The sequence below is a fragment of the Odocoileus virginianus genome, chromosome 2, assembly GCF_023699985.2.
Source record: "Odocoileus virginianus isolate 20LAN1187 ecotype Illinois chromosome 2, Ovbor_1.2, whole genome shotgun sequence".
NCBI classification, from domain to species: domain Eukaryota; kingdom Metazoa; phylum Chordata; class Mammalia; order Artiodactyla; family Cervidae; genus Odocoileus; species Odocoileus virginianus.
In genome coordinates this window covers 59,122,588-59,138,321 of record NC_069675.1, presented here as the reverse complement: position 1 = coordinate 59,138,321, position 15,734 = coordinate 59,122,588, and the positions used below count along the sequence as shown (strand labels likewise).

General features: G+C 36.4%; 1 protein-coding gene across 3 annotated transcripts in view; it reads right to left on the bottom strand.

The window, feature by feature from the left end:
- The window catches only part of UGP2 (UDP-glucose pyrophosphorylase 2), a 177,412-nt gene that overhangs the window by 22,435 nt on the left and 139,243 nt on the right, over window positions 1–15,734 (bottom strand). For all 3 annotated transcript variants that reach the window (XM_070480154.1, XM_070480156.1, XM_070480155.1), the window contains 2 exons: window positions 11,586–11,713; window positions 10,637–10,744 (listed from right to left, as the gene is read on the bottom strand). In XM_070480154.1, the coding sequence (XP_070336255.1) occupies window positions 10,637–10,744; window positions 11,586–11,713 (236 nt within the window). The remainder of the gene's footprint in view (window positions 1–10,636; window positions 10,745–11,585; window positions 11,714–15,734) is intronic.

Below are 15,734 nucleotides of genomic sequence, written 5' to 3'. Positions count from 1 at the left end.
CCATATTTAGTCCAGTCATAGGTACCCCTCAGGCATTTCCATGTTTTTTCTCAGCTATCTTTTTTCCCTGAGCATGGAAGAAACATTCCATCAGCATTTTCAGCAATTATTTTGTGCTTTTCCTGACTCAGCAGGAAGTTTAAGAATGGGATATGGGTAACAAAACTCAGCTTGGACAGCTAGGTAATGTTTCCAGTTAAAAACACTGAATCTTTGCAATTTTTCTAAAAATCAACCTAAAATTTTAATCTAAAATTAAAAGTTTAAACATATACTATAAATTGTTAACTAATAATTCTCATGTGTTTACCTACCTATATAGCATTGTTTCTTACTTGATACTTTTGCCTCTCAAAGTCCCATACTTACTGCCCTCCCATTAAAAAATGAAGTAACTTCCAAAATGCCAGAGATTTAAAATCACAATACTCTTATTACAACTGTATACTTTAAACCTCATAGAGATGAGATGACAGTAAAAGAACTGACAGAAAACCTAAATGACAAAAACATTAAACAGAGTGATTACAGATGGCAACGATCCTACAAAGGAGGAAGTTAACTGTGAAGAAAAGGTGCCAACCGCTCCCTAAACCTTACTATAATCTAGATTTTAAAAAAGACACTCTGGGAAGTGCAAAGATTTAAGGTATTTTTTTAAGTGCTAAAGGCAGAAGTAATACATTACAGACAGTAAAAAAATTAAAGCATTACAAACAGATGTATGTTCATCATCCTTTTATAGAAGCGAGCTGAAATCATAAAATTAGCCAACCTTGTGAAACATCTGGCCCATGTCTTTATCAGCTAAGCTGGTAGGTTTGAAAGAACATTCCACTTCAGTGTGGATTAGAAAGGACAAAGGCGGATGATCAGAGAGTTGGAAAGGAATTCTAACAGAAGAATCTGGTTATGTGATGAGGACTAGCTCTTTACTAAAATCACCTTTCCCATGTAAGTCAACTCTCGTGTTAGTCTAATGGTGGACAAAAGATGCTTCCAAATAACTGTGACAATCCTAAATTTCCTAAAGAGTAAAACTGAAGCCTCTAACATCAAATACTATTTATGCTGTGTACTAGCTTTAAACTCTAGGACTTCCCTGTAGTTCAAATGGTAAAGAATCTGCCTGCGATGCAGGAGACCAGGGTTTGATCCCTAGGTCGGGAAGATCGTCTGGAGAAGGGAATGGCAAACCACTCCAGTATTCTTGCCTGGAGAATTCCATGGACAGAGGAGCCTGGCAGGCTACAGTCCGTGGGGTCACTAAGAGTCAGACACAGCTGAGCCACTAACACACACACAGCTTTAAACTCTAAGGTACTAAACAGCAGTATGATTAAAGTGTTTAAAGCAGTGTACATTGTTAGTTTAATTACATAATTCACACTGTTGGAGCAGCCCTGGAGAAGTGAAGGTGGGGCAGGGAGGAAAGGCCAGAGGCTATTAAAAGAAAGTTTTATGAAAGATTAAAGAGCAGGTGTAGGAGGAGGACAAAGGACTGATATAAAACTGAGGGTGGAGGCTAGGCTGACCTTTTTCTTTTTTTTTTTTTGACCTTCTTCTTAAAGAAATCTAAATGAAGAAAAAGTCAAGTCTTTAGGAACACATATTTGCTTAGCATATGTGTTTAAGGGAAGATGCAAAGTGGAAATCAAGTCCTGCAAGGGTTTAAAAGGAAGCATATTTTAAAGCTGAGGAAGGAAGTTGCTGGGGATAATGGAAAAGATCTATATCTTGATTGTGATGGTAGTTACATGACTGTATGCATTTGTACACTCAGAAAACTTACACTAAAAAGAATAAATTTTACTATATGTAAATTATACCCCAATCAACCTGACACTAAAAAAAATTAACAACTAAAATGATGATTAACCTTTATAAAGTTTATCACAATGTAAATAACAAAAACAAGAATAAGCATCTTTTGTTTACTTGAACTTATTTTTAATTGAAATACAGTTGATTTACAATGGTCTGTCAGTTTCAAGTGTACAGCAAAGTGTTTCAATCATATGTAAATTTTATTTGTTTTATATATATTATATATATATGTCATATGTATTTTCTATTCTTTTCCATTAAAGGTTATTACAAGAAACTGAATATAGTTCTCTGTGATATATAGTAGGACTTTATTTACCTATTGTACATATACTAGTGAGTATCTGTTAATCTCAAAGTCCTAATTTATCCATCCCTCCCATTCTTTCCCCCTTGGTAACCATGTTTTTTCCTATGTCTGTGTATTTCTGTTTTGTAAACAAGTTCATTTGTATTTTTTTAGATCCCACATATATGTGATATCATTTGCCTTTCCATGTCTTACTTCACTGAGTATGATAATCTCTAGGTCTATTCATGTTACTGCAAATGGTATTACTTCATTCTTTTCTACGGCTGAGTAATATTCCACTGTGTGTGTGTGTGTGTGTGTGTGTGTGTGTGTGTGTGTGTGTGTGTATACCATAGCTCTATTCATTTCTCTGTCAATGGACACTTAGGTTGTTTACATGTCTTGAATATTATGAACAGTGCTGCTATGAACATTGGGATGCCAAGTTACCTTTTCAAATTATATGGTAACGCTGGTGGCTCGGTGGTAAAGAATCCACCTGTCAAGCAGGGGGCTTGGATTGGGAAGATGCCCTGAAGAAGGAAATGGCAACCCACTCCAATATTCTTGCCTGAAAACTCCCATGGACAGAGGAACCTAGCGGGCTACAGTCCATGGGGTTGCAAAAGAGTTGGACACAACTCGGTAACTAAGCAACAACAAAAACAACATGGTAATTCTATTTTTAGTTTTTTAAGAAACCTTCATACTGTTCTCCATAGTGGCTGTATCAGTTGACGTTCCCACCAACAGTGTAGGAGGGTTTCCTTTCTCCACATCCTCTCCAGCAATTGTTATTTGTAGACTTTTTGATGATGACCATTCTGACCAGTGTGAGGTTGTAGTTTTGTAGTTTTGATTTGCAATTCTCTGATAAACAGCATTGTTGAACATCTTTTCATGTGCCTGTTATCTGTATGTCTTCTTTGGAGAAATTTCTATTTAGATCTTCTGCCCAGTTTTTGATTGGGTTGTTTGTTTAATATTGAGCCATATGAGCTGTTTATATATTTTGCAAATTAATCCCTTGCCAGTCACATTGTTTACAACTATTTTCTCCCATTTTGAAAGCTTCTTACATGGAAACTTACTGTTTGGTTGATGGGTTTCCTTTCCTATGCAAAAGCTTTTCAGTTTAATTAGGTCCTGTTTGTTTATTTTTGCTTTTATAACAGCATCTTTTAATTATTTGGGATGTTTTACATGTTGAAAAATCTAACCAAACTCTTTGAGGTATATAATGAAGCATGGTTTTGAAATTCCATTCCCATCTTTCACCATTAGTGTCTCTCTCCATGGAAACTTTAGTTTCTGACATTTCTCCCATGTGACCCAGTGGCTGAGGTTCTCAGCCAGAGACAGGAGCTGCAACGTCAGGCAAAGAGACTCAGCATATGGCTTTCTCAGGGTCTTTCTTCCTGCTCTAGACATGGAGAAACAGACATATCTACCATATGCTCCACAACTAGAACACAAACTACATGCTATAAGCTTATTTATTTCTGAACTCCTATTATGCTCAAAGCTTTTTCCCCTTTGATTATCCTCCCAACCTCAGAGAAATCTTGCCTCATGGTTATCCCAAGAGTCTACCTTAATGCCAGGAAATCTTTCTTGAGCTCCCATGCCAGTTAGAAGCTTCCATAGCACCCTATGGACTGCTTCTCATGCTGTTTCATAGGTAGCTGTTTCTGGATCCATTTCCTCTTAAAAACTCAAGGGCAAACGCTGAAGAAGAACCAAGACTTTATTCTTTTATAGTACCAGCATCCAGCTAGTTCCTGGCAGAGAGGAAGCACCCAAAAAACATTTCCTGAGTAATATCCTAAAACAGTACTTCTATCCACTTTGAAAAAAATGAACATTTAAATACAGTTTTACCTATACATTCAAGAAATCTATCCAGGGCCTACAATCCCTGCAGAGACTTCCTGGGGTCAATGCCAGGTATAAACTTATTCCAGTCTCATTGTGGCTCTACAATGGGATAAGCAGAGTCAATTGTCCACATGTGATTTAGAATAAGTAAAAGGAATCAGTAAAATATCCCCAAGGAATTACAGAGCAGAAAGGATTAAGGGTAGGTATGGGCCACCCATCTTATATTTTATAAAAATTCTCCCAGTACCAATCTTGCAGGTTCAGAGTTGTCCTATATTAAATAAAAATAATAAAAATTCCCTCACATTGTACACAGATGAAGATGTGGGATATGAGAACCTCACAGATGTATTTTTCTCATCTGATTATAAGACACAAAATGTTTACATAAAAGCTATACTTGGAGAGTATAATAATAAAATGATCTGTATTAGGCTTTGCAATACATAAGCCAAGGTCTGAAAAGATTCTCTGGGGCGTTGGGGAGTGGGGAATGTTCAAAGAAGTGGTGCTACTACCTATATTCATGCTACGATTTTCCCAAGGAGCTTGATTTTGTGGTATGTAACCATTCCCAACTATAGAGAGTGATTAGAGACCCTGGTCTACTACTATTACCTAGAGTCTCTCAAAGTCTATCACAGGATGGATGTTAAAGTGGCCACATATTTACTATTTAACTATTTCTAAAGTAAAATAACTCAACATTCAAAAAATGAAGATGGCATCCAGTCCCATCACTTCATGGCAAATAGATGGAAAAATAATGGAAACAGTGACAGATTTTATTTATTTGGGCTCCAAAATCACTGCAGATAGTGACTGCAGCCCTGAAATTAAATGACGCTTGCTCCTTGGAAGACAAGCTATGACCAACCTAGACAGCATATTAAAAAACAGAGACATCACTGTGCTGACAAAGGTCCATCTAGTCAAAGCTATGGTTTTTCCAGTAGTCATATATGGATGTGAGAGGTGGACCATAAAGAAGGCTGAGCATTGAAGAATTGATGCTTTAAAATTGTGGTGTCAGAGAAGACTCTTAAGAGTCCCTTGGACATGCAAGGAGATCAAACTAGTCAATCTTAAAGGAAATCAGTCCTGAATATTCATTGGAAGGACTGACGCTGAAACTGAAACTCTAATACTTTGGCCACCTGATGTGAAGAAAAGACTCACTGGAAAACACCCTGATGCTGGGAAAGATTGAAGGCAGGAAGAGAAGGGGATGACAGAAGATGAGATGGTTGGATGGCATCACCGACTTGATGGACATGGGTTTGAGCAAGCTCGGGTAGTTGGTGATGAACAGGGAAGCCTGCCATGTTGCAGTTCATGGGTTTGCAAAGAGTTAGACATGACTGAGCAACTGAACTGAACTGAAATAATAAATAAATAACCAGAACAGAAGGAAGATCCATAGGCCTGTGAATCTTAGCCACAACCCCTCCCTGAAATAAATTTCCTGTTTAAAAAGGCATGTGAAGGAAGAAAGTTCTGGGAAAATTAAAAGACTACTGAATTCATTTTGGAATCAAAAGGTAGGAAATCAAGAGTTTTAGCAATATTTGCTAAATTAGTATCAATATATTAGTTTATATTGGTAATTCTATATATTACCATTTAAAAATTTTACATCAAGGTAAGGATGAGGCTCTTTCCACCTGTGTCCCCAGGACCATTTCCTTAAATGTCACTACCTATGTTCTTTTTGTGGAATATGTGTACATTCAGGATCTCATATTATTTTTACACACACACAAAACAAGTCACTAGTGGCTTTGCCACGAGCTACTGACAACAACTGGGAAATCTTCACCATGTTCAAAGAAAACCATCCTATGTCACATCATGGCAGATCCTTGGCCAAATTGCCTCCAGTAAGTCTTTCAAAATAGATGTGCAAATGTTAGCTGCAGAATATATTGTGATTCACCATCAAAAAAACAAATAAGAAAATCTGTATTTTTACTCTGTACATGGACACTGTAACTTTCTCAGAATGTCTTATTATTTAAACACACATGTTCACATTTTAATGATATTGTAGTGATAAGACTAAGAAAAGCTCTCAGTTAATTTGTAGAGCAAGACAAACAAAAAAATCTTTTGAAGCTAAATACCACAAGATATTATATTTTCCACACCAATTCTCTGACTTGATCAAACAAAAAGAGCTGACCTTATATAACTCCTCCCCATACACAAGTACACTCTCACCCTTTTGAGGGCTTTAAAACAAGAACAATGACAATCATAAATCAACCGGCGGGGGGAGGGGGGGATTCTGTGTTCCTATTTAAATGAAAAAGCCTTTAGAGAATATTTTTCACATAAATGACAATGTACTCTATTAGCATTAGAGGTCATGGCCAGCCAAGTGTAACAGATTTTAAGTTGTGATTCCAAAGAAACTGTCAGGCCCAAAACCTCCTGGAGTAGGCTCCATGTCTTCCCGTCTCTTTTTTCTACTTCCCATCCCTCTCCATCCTGAACATGTAAGCTTAAACATTAAGTTTGGCCATGAACAAGATCCTCTTAAAGACTCTCTAGAGAGCCCTGTGCATGGTGATGGTCCCTCCTTACTAGTCTAAACATTACCCTTCACATGCTTTTTAAAAAACTTTCCTTTGAAATCTTGATTACTACATTCATTTAGTTAACACTCACAAAATGGGAGCAGAGCATTATCCATGGCATAATTCCATAAATTGCATTCTTCCTCTTAGCATAAGTCAATAAAATATGGACTCAATAGTCTTTTCAAAAAACATGTATGTCAGAGAACAGATTAGTGGTTGCCAAAGGGGTAGAGGGAGTGAAATGGGTGACAGTGATCCAGAAGTACAAACTTTCAGTTATAAAATAAATAAGTCATGGGGATGCAAAGAAAAACATGGAGAATACAGTCAAAAACATTGTATTAACTCTGTACGGTGACAGATGGTAACTAGACTTATACTGGTAATCATTTAATGATGCATATAAATGTTAAATTAAATCACTATGTTGTATATCTGAAACTACTAAAATGTTGTATGTCAATTATACTTCTCTCTCTCTCTCTATATATATATATATATATATACACATATATATACACACACACACACACACACACACACATATACTCACTGACAGAGCTAAAATGAAGTATTCAACCAAGTAAGCAAGAGTGAGTATGTAAAAGTTGACAACATAAAATGTCAATGTCTCTCTATAAGTATAATCTCCAATCTACTATTTATGAAAAAAGCAGTCTTATCTACAATGTTATTATCTGAATTGAGAAAGGCATTTGAGTCTATACCCGAATGTGCTGGATCTCGTCTGATCTCGGAAGACAAGCTGGGTTGGGCCTGGTTAGTACTTGGATGGGAGAAAGGCATTTGAGGTCAGTTTTCTGGGACCAAAGAACTAAGGAAAACTACTGAAGACCTTCTAAAAATAAATATACTAAAATAGGGTCAACAAACTTTTTCCATAAAGAATCAGAAAGGAAATATTTTGGGTTTTGTAAGCTGTATGGTCTTGATTACAAGTATTTAATTCTGCCATTGAAGTATTATAGCACTGTAATAGCCACAGACAATATGTAAAGAATAAGTGTGGTTGTGTTCTGATAAAACTTTATTTACAAAACAAGGTGGCCAACTCTACTCAAAAATATAGATCCTCTGTCGTAATAATGTCTTTGTGCATACCTTTGTTGCAAGCATGACGTGAGAAATATCACTCTAAATGGCTATTCTCCCACAATAATTTCTTTTCAGTTAAGAGCGTAAAGTATTACCTTCATTTAAAAAATAAAAACCTGTGTATACTATATAATGTTATTTTGAGAGGAAAATTGATCTCTATATAAACTCTATGAGCAGAGAGAAAAAAGCTGGGGTGGGGGGAGGGGAAAAGGGATGGAGCTGGAGGAGCATAGGGGAAGCAAAGTGAATGAATATTAACCTACAATTTCTATTCTCAGAACTATTTGCAAAAGCTGGTAGTTAACATAGAGTATACAAGACACACTTGTGCCCTCAAGAGACTCATGACATAGTTAAAAGAGCAAACTTGTTTTTTCCCTCTGCATTTCAAAACTGTAAACATTACAGGCATATGGGATTGTAAGCATTTCTTTTTTTTTTTGTAAGCATTTCTTTTTAAAAATCTAGGCTTTATAAATAAAGACATATTTTTAATGGAGATTTCATTTTTATAAACAAAAAGAGAAAAGACTTCATAAAATCATATTATACCCAGAGTTCTATTTTCTATTCTTTTTTTTTCTATATCAACTTAGTATTTCTATCACTAACCATGGTTCACTGCAGGGGCATAGCCTCCTGAAAGGATCTATTGATGGCGTGGTGTTTGGAATAGTGGTGCTGAACTGGAAAAAGCCCTAGGTGGTTCTGATTCCTCTACTTGCTTCCTTCCCCACCCTCCAATCCCCACTCCAAGAAATCCTACTATATATTATAATCTCTCAAAATACACAAAGGCAGCTTTCTCTATTGGCAAAGCAGAATCTTGAATCATAAAATATACTGAAAGTAACAAATTTTGGGGTCTTCCTTCAAGGTAGACTCTATCATCAAAAGGCTAAGTTTGTCTAAGGAGAAAAAAAAAATCGCAAGTCAGCAAGAATTAAGAATAAAACCACATCCCCAGGTATGTCATTAATCAGAAAAGTGAGGCTATATCAATGAGGAATAAATTTCAAGCAAAAATATTAAGTATTTAAAGTGGAAAAATACATAATGTCTAAATTTTTTATTGTAATTTTAGGCCTGCTCCCAAACATTCTCTTTTTTAATCTGACTGAATTTACAACTAGATCCTTTTTAAAATTATATAACCTATCCAGAAGATTGCTCTACTTTTTTCAAGAGAAAATATGATTAATTCTATGATTTAAAAACAAAAAAATAAATCACAATATATTACCAGAGCAAAGAAAATCAAAGACTAAAATATAAGACCCTAAAAAAAAAAATGCTGTAATTGACAAGCACTACAGACAAGAGAAATTTTAACTTTAACATCAAAAATGAGAGACTCCTCAAGGTGAACTCTTAGGTGGGAGGTTTTTTTTTACCATGAGCATGTAATTCATAATTTTTAAAAGTTTAATAACTAAAAGACATTAAAGAGGTACTCTTCACCAGTAAACTATATTTGAGATTTTCTCATTTGAAAAAATATGAAAAACTCCATTAGCTTAATCCACCAGATATGGTATATAAGAAAATGTGTGCATGCTTAGTCGTGTCTGACTCTTGCAACCCCATGAACTGTAGCCCTCCAGGCTCCTCTGCCCACGGAATTTTCTAGGCAAGAATACTGAAGTGGGGGGTTGCCATTTCCTTCTCCTGGGGATCTTCTCGACCCAGGAATCAAACCTGAGTCTCTAGCATTGGCAGCCAGATTCTTTACCACTGTGCCAGCTGGGACACGCTACACAAATGAACATATGCAGTTATATTCCAATAAAACTTTACCAACACAGCAGTGGTATAGCCTTCAGACAGTAGTTTACCAAACTCCTGCTCAAAACAAACCTGTTTTTAAACCAATATTAGATTATCTCTTATTACACAACAGATAAACTATCTACATACAATTATTCCACTCCATCAAGTCTTTTCTACGTTTAGTGAAAAGTGCCACAAGCGGCAGTGGTCAAAATTGCTGGAAAGGAAAGTAAAGTCAGTGTGTTAACCTAATCTGTCCCTGAAATAATCTCTTTGTTTAGATCAATCATTGACCTCAGGATACATGGTCTCTTGGCCTCAAAGACTAGTAGGAAGACAACACACACATACAAACCACCACTACTGATTAGGCCAGCTAAGTACCACACAGTATGACAGAAATAACCACAAACAGCAAAATGTTTCATGGTTTAACATGTTTCCATACGTTTCCGAATAGAGTCTCATAACAACCCTATAAAGTACAGAAAGCACTTGGTATCATTCTCATTTTATATAAAGCTCAAAGCAGTAGAGCTAGGATTAGAACCTCTGAGACTATTGTACTACCTCTCTTCAGAGCAGCTTTCTTCAAGGGGGCTGATGACAGAAGTGGAGGCATTTAGACTGAGCCTCAAAAAATGAGTAGGACTAACAGGTGAAGAGCCCATAGTGTTCCGAGGAAACAACATGCACAAAAGACTAGAAGCAGGGAAATCCTATGTGTGTGAAGGGAATGTTAGGCTGGTTCAAGAAAAGCAGGGAAGGGAAATACAGTTAGAAATATGGACTGAAAGCATGGGAAGAGCTCTGAGTAGCTGACTTCATGTCTGTACATGACCCTAAGGACAATGAGAAATTAGATGGGTTGGAGAAAGAAGGAAGAGAACATAATGAAGCTCTTATCATGTGTCTGAACAAAAGAACTGCCTCATACTAAATGATGTTAACTTATGACGTAGTGTTATAGGGAGATTAGATTTTCATAAGTGCTCTGCAGGACAGGCTGGATGAGTCTAACAAAGGAAAGTGGCAGAAGGCTACCTCTGTAGTTTCAAAGTCTGAAGTGGTGGTTCTCACAGGTACCTTATAGTACCCCACTCCCAAAAGTGACATCAGTGTTCTAAATTACCTTACATTTTCCTACATTTTATCTAAAACTTACCGAATCTTCCGGAGGTCTCTGGATTTTTCCCCAATCCACAGAAGGTCCCTTTTCTTGCAAAAATCTGTGAAATAGCTTCCGAAATCCATCAAGGTCTTTTTTAGTGTGCTATGAGAACAGAAGTCATTGTTATAGCTAACAGAATGCTTGGTATTTAATGAAGATAGACATATATTGTACATTTAAAATACCTTTCAGAGAAATTCTTACAGCTTTAAAAGATGGAGTACAGCAGAGCCTTTTTTACACTCCAATTTAAAACTAAAGAGGAAGAAAGCTAATAGAAACCATACTTAAAGGAATACAAGCAATCTCCCCATCTCCCACCAGGATCATGTAATCTGAATACCATTCGGTCTACTGGAATTCCGACTGGTTCTCTACATTTACTCACCAATATAGTTCTCTACTTTCTTTAAGTGCAAATTAATCTTCACCAAAAGAACAAGAAAGAACAAAAAACAGCTAACCTCAAAACACTAAGTACAAATTTAAATTTGAAAATGAAAAGGATAATCTGTTGATTTATAAGTAGAAAAGTAAACACTTGCCTTTTCTGGGAAACCTCTATCATAGCTGTCAGAGTAGCCCAGTTCTGTTAGAACAGGCTCTTTGGAAAAGGCATCCAGGATATAAGGTTGATAAATTAACTTCTCACAATTTTAACTGAACACTTATCCATTTTTTCCACCCAATGATATCAAAACACAGAAAAATAAATTGTAACTTTGTTATGATTCTTTTAACTTTAGAAACTTACCGGAATTTAAAATATTAAAAAGAAGGTTTTACACTGAGCAAATACTGAAAATCCATAATTATTAAGCAATCTTAATTATTAAAATATATCATTACATTTCATAATTATTTCAGGCTAGATGATCAGTGGTAGCAATAACAACTCAGCATGTAGATGGATGAAAGCAAAAACACACTGTAGGGTCCTTACTTCAAATTCATGTGATGGTGCTGTGGTGAGTATCTTCTCTAGTTCCTTCTTCACAGATAATTCTAGTTCTTGTCGAATGACTTCTTGGAACTGAGAAGCACCATCCTGAGACATTGCCTTGCTGAGATCTAAAACAAAAATGTAAAAACCACAAACTGAGAACTGACAGCCATTCAAACAGCTGGTAAACCACAACCAACTTATTTCTGGTGTGCCAGTTAAATGCAAAGGGCTCAATTCTCTGGTCCCATCAACCTCCAGGAGGATTTCAGCATTGTCAACTACTTATGACTTGATAATCATACTGGCTCAAATTTGACTATCCAGTATATCTATATGCTTTTTGAATGTATCTAAAATACTAAAAGATGAAGCAGGTGGAAGTAAAAGGATTAATCTTCATTTGAGCATATATTAAATTGCTCCATCTCTATTAATGTTTCTGTCCTAGCCATCAAAGCTGGAGACAAATGAGAACGTTCAGAATAACATTCAGTTCAGTTCAGTCACTCAGTCTTGTCCGACTCTTTGTGATCCCATGGACTTCAGCACGCCAGGCCTCCCTGTCCATCACCAACTCCCAGAGTTTACTCAAAGTCATGTCCATTGAGTCGGTGATGCCATCCAACCATCTCATTCTCTGTTGTCCCCTTCTTCTCCCGCCTTCAATCTTTTCCAGCATCAGGGTCTTCTCAAATGAGTCCGTTCTTTGCATCAGGTGGCCAAAGAATTGGAGTTTTAGCTTCAATAATCAGTCCTTTCAATGAACACTCAGGACTGATCTCCTTTAGGCTGGACTGGTTGGATCTCCTTGCAGTCCAATGGACCCTCAAGACTCTTCTCCAACACCACAGTTAAAAAGCATCAATTCTTCAGCACTCAGCTTTCTTTATAGCCCAACTCTCACATCCATACATGACTACTGGAAAAACCATAGCCTTGACTAGATGGAACTTTGTTGGCAAAGTAATGTCTCTGTTTTTTAATATGCCGTCTAGGTTGGACATAACTTTCCTTCCAAGGAGTAAGCTTCTTTTAATTTAAAAACTGCAGTCACCACCTGCAGTGATTTTGGAGCCCCCAAAAATGAAGTCTGCCACTGTTTCCACTGTTTCCCCATCTATCTGCCATGAAGTGATGGGACTGGATGACAAGATCTTAGTTTGCTGAATGTTGAGCTTTAAGCCAATTTTTTCACTCTCATCAAGAGGCTCTTTAGTTCTCCTCCACTTTCTGCCATAAGGGTGGTGTCATCTGCATATCTGAAGTTATTGATATTTCTCCCAGCAATCTTGATTCCAGCTTGTGCTTCTTCCAGCTCAACATTTCTCATGATGTACTCTACATATAAGTTAAATAAGCATGGTGATAATATATAGCCTTAACGTATTCCTTTCCCAACTTGGAACCAGTCTGTTGTTCCATGTCCAGTTTTAACTGTTGTTTCCTGACCTGCATATAGATTTCTCAAGGGGCAGGTCAGGTGGCCTGGCATTCCCATCTCTTTCAGAATTTTCCACAGTTTATTGTGATCCACACAGTCAAAGGCTTTGGCATCGTCAATAAGCCAGAAATAGATGTTTTTTTGGAACTCTCTCGCTTTTTTGATGATCCAAAGGATGTTGGCAATCTGATCTCTGGGTCCTCCGTCTTTTCTAAATCCAGCCTGAACATCTGGAAGTTCACAGTTCACGTACTGCTGAAGCCTGGCTTGGAGAATTTTGAGCATTACTTTACTAGTGTGTGAGATGAGTGCAGTTGTGTGCTAGTTTGAGCATTCTTTGGGATTGCCTTTCTTAGGGATTGGAATGAAAACGGGCCTTTTCCAGTCCTGTGGCCACTGCTGAGTTTTCCAAATGTGCTGGCATATTAAGGGCAGCACTTTCACAGCATCATCTTTTAGGATTTGAAATAGCTCAACTGGAATTCCATCACCTCCACTAGCTTTGTTCATAGTGATGCTTCCTAAGGCCCACTTGACTTCACATTCCATGATGTCTGGTTCTACGTGAGTGATCACACCATCGTGATTATCTGGGTCATGAAGATCTTTTGTATATAGCTCTTCTGTGTATTCTTGCCACGTCTTCTGCTTCTCTTAGGTCCATACCATTTCTGTCCTTTACTGAGTCCATCTTTTCATGAAATTTTCCACTGGTAACATTAATAAGGGTATATATTGTGGAATATGTCCTTATGGAACTGCTGCCTCATAAGAGAGCTGAAGGGTTTGGCAACTGAAACAAAAGACTCCTTCCTCCAGGCCAGATGAAAAATTTAAGGATTCCTTCCCATTTTAGAAGGGGGGGGGGGGGGTCACTTCAGTTTATATTCTTCCCTAAAGAAGAACTCTTGAGAAATACTGGCAATTCCAGAGTACCTCCACTTGCCTGGCATAAAAATTTTCATTTTAAAAGAAGGGCACAGGGCCACCTCCCTGTTTCTAGCTCCTAATTAAACTTCTATGCTTATCTGTGTCTGACAAGACTATCAGGACTTTTGGCATAGCCAGGCACCTCTGTAACAGATGATCTCACTAAAGGTGACAGAAATGTCTGTTAGGTAAAAACAAACAAAAATAGAAAAATACAGAAAAAGGAAACAACCCAGACCCAAGTACCTTGGGAGAAAGATACTAACACAAGCTGTTTTCCATACTTCATTATCTAGACAGATATTCTGTCCACTTCTTATAAAATAAGGAAGAGATTATTGTTCACGTCCCCCATCTTCAATACCTAACTCAATCTTATAAATGTGTTTTGAAGCCACATTTCATTGATAGCTAGTCAGTTCTACAAATGTTGGTTAATTTAGAAAAATCATGTATCAATAATAGCTAAAGACACTCCCACATGTCATAAATTCCTTAATTTGTTATCTGAGCAGAAGGAAACACATAGACAAAATTAAAGGCAAGATAATCAATATTTTAAAGATAGTTTTGGGAGCAGAAATTAAATTACTGTTAACAATTAGTAAATATTTAACTCCTGAGGTGATTTAATGCAGACAGCTTCTCCCAAATACTGAAAAATGTTAACAAATGAGATATTTATCATAGCTTTTCCAAAAAAAGTCTATACACAATTTCTACCATGTTAAAATCTTAAAAAAAAAAAAAAAAAAAATTTGGTGAAAGCAAACAGTCTAATCCTAAAATAGTATATTCTAACTGTGCTCTTTCTAAAGGCTAAGTTTATGGACTCCAGTAAAACTACCAAAATGACTCAAACTGTGGTTCATAAATAACTTACATGTGAGCTAAGAAACATCATAAGAAACACACACGGTTATGTTCCATAAACAAAGATATGTTTCAACTAGTAATTTGCAATTTGATTATAATCTATAAAAAATGCTAATAATGAATAAGCACTGGTACAACTTTTTTTGCACATAAAGAGTTTAAGAGTTTTAAGGACAGGATAGAGTCACATAATTATAAAAGTTACTTACAGAATTAACAAATTGATACTGTCTATACTTACAAATGCAGAGAACAGGTAACCATCTACATGTTGTACAAAGTAAAATTAAAAATGAATTAAAACTTGAAAGATGAAGTAACTTACCAATTTTAAAATGCATACAACAAAGACCTCTGAACTATACACGTTCGTTCAGACTGAACCAATGATGGAAAATACAAAAAGTGCAGCATTTCTAAAAAAGCAGACATTTCTACCATAATTATTTTCTGTTAAAACAATTTTTCCTGTTCTGTCTTTGGAGCACCTTTTTTTCCCCTAAGACAATCATCTTAAGAATGTTTTCAGGCACTACAATTTGTAAAAATAAAAAAACAGTCTTCTAATGGGTACAGTATTCAAGAGATTAAAGGCCAATGCACTTCCGAGTTCAGCACTACTATCACTGTGACAGGTAACTAAAAACCCCTACAGAGCATTTTAAACTAGAGTTAACATGACATCAACCACACATGTTATCCTCTGGCTAGCTTAGCGGTAATTTAAAATTTGTCACAGGTTAAGTACCCCACTAACTCCCATATTAAATAAAAAGTGACTTGGAAGAAAAATTTACTAAATATAAAACCTCTAAAGAACATATATATCATTTGATTCTATGTCACAGACTGATTAAAACAGATCAAGAAGTTACCATAAAACAATTTTAAAAGTTAAG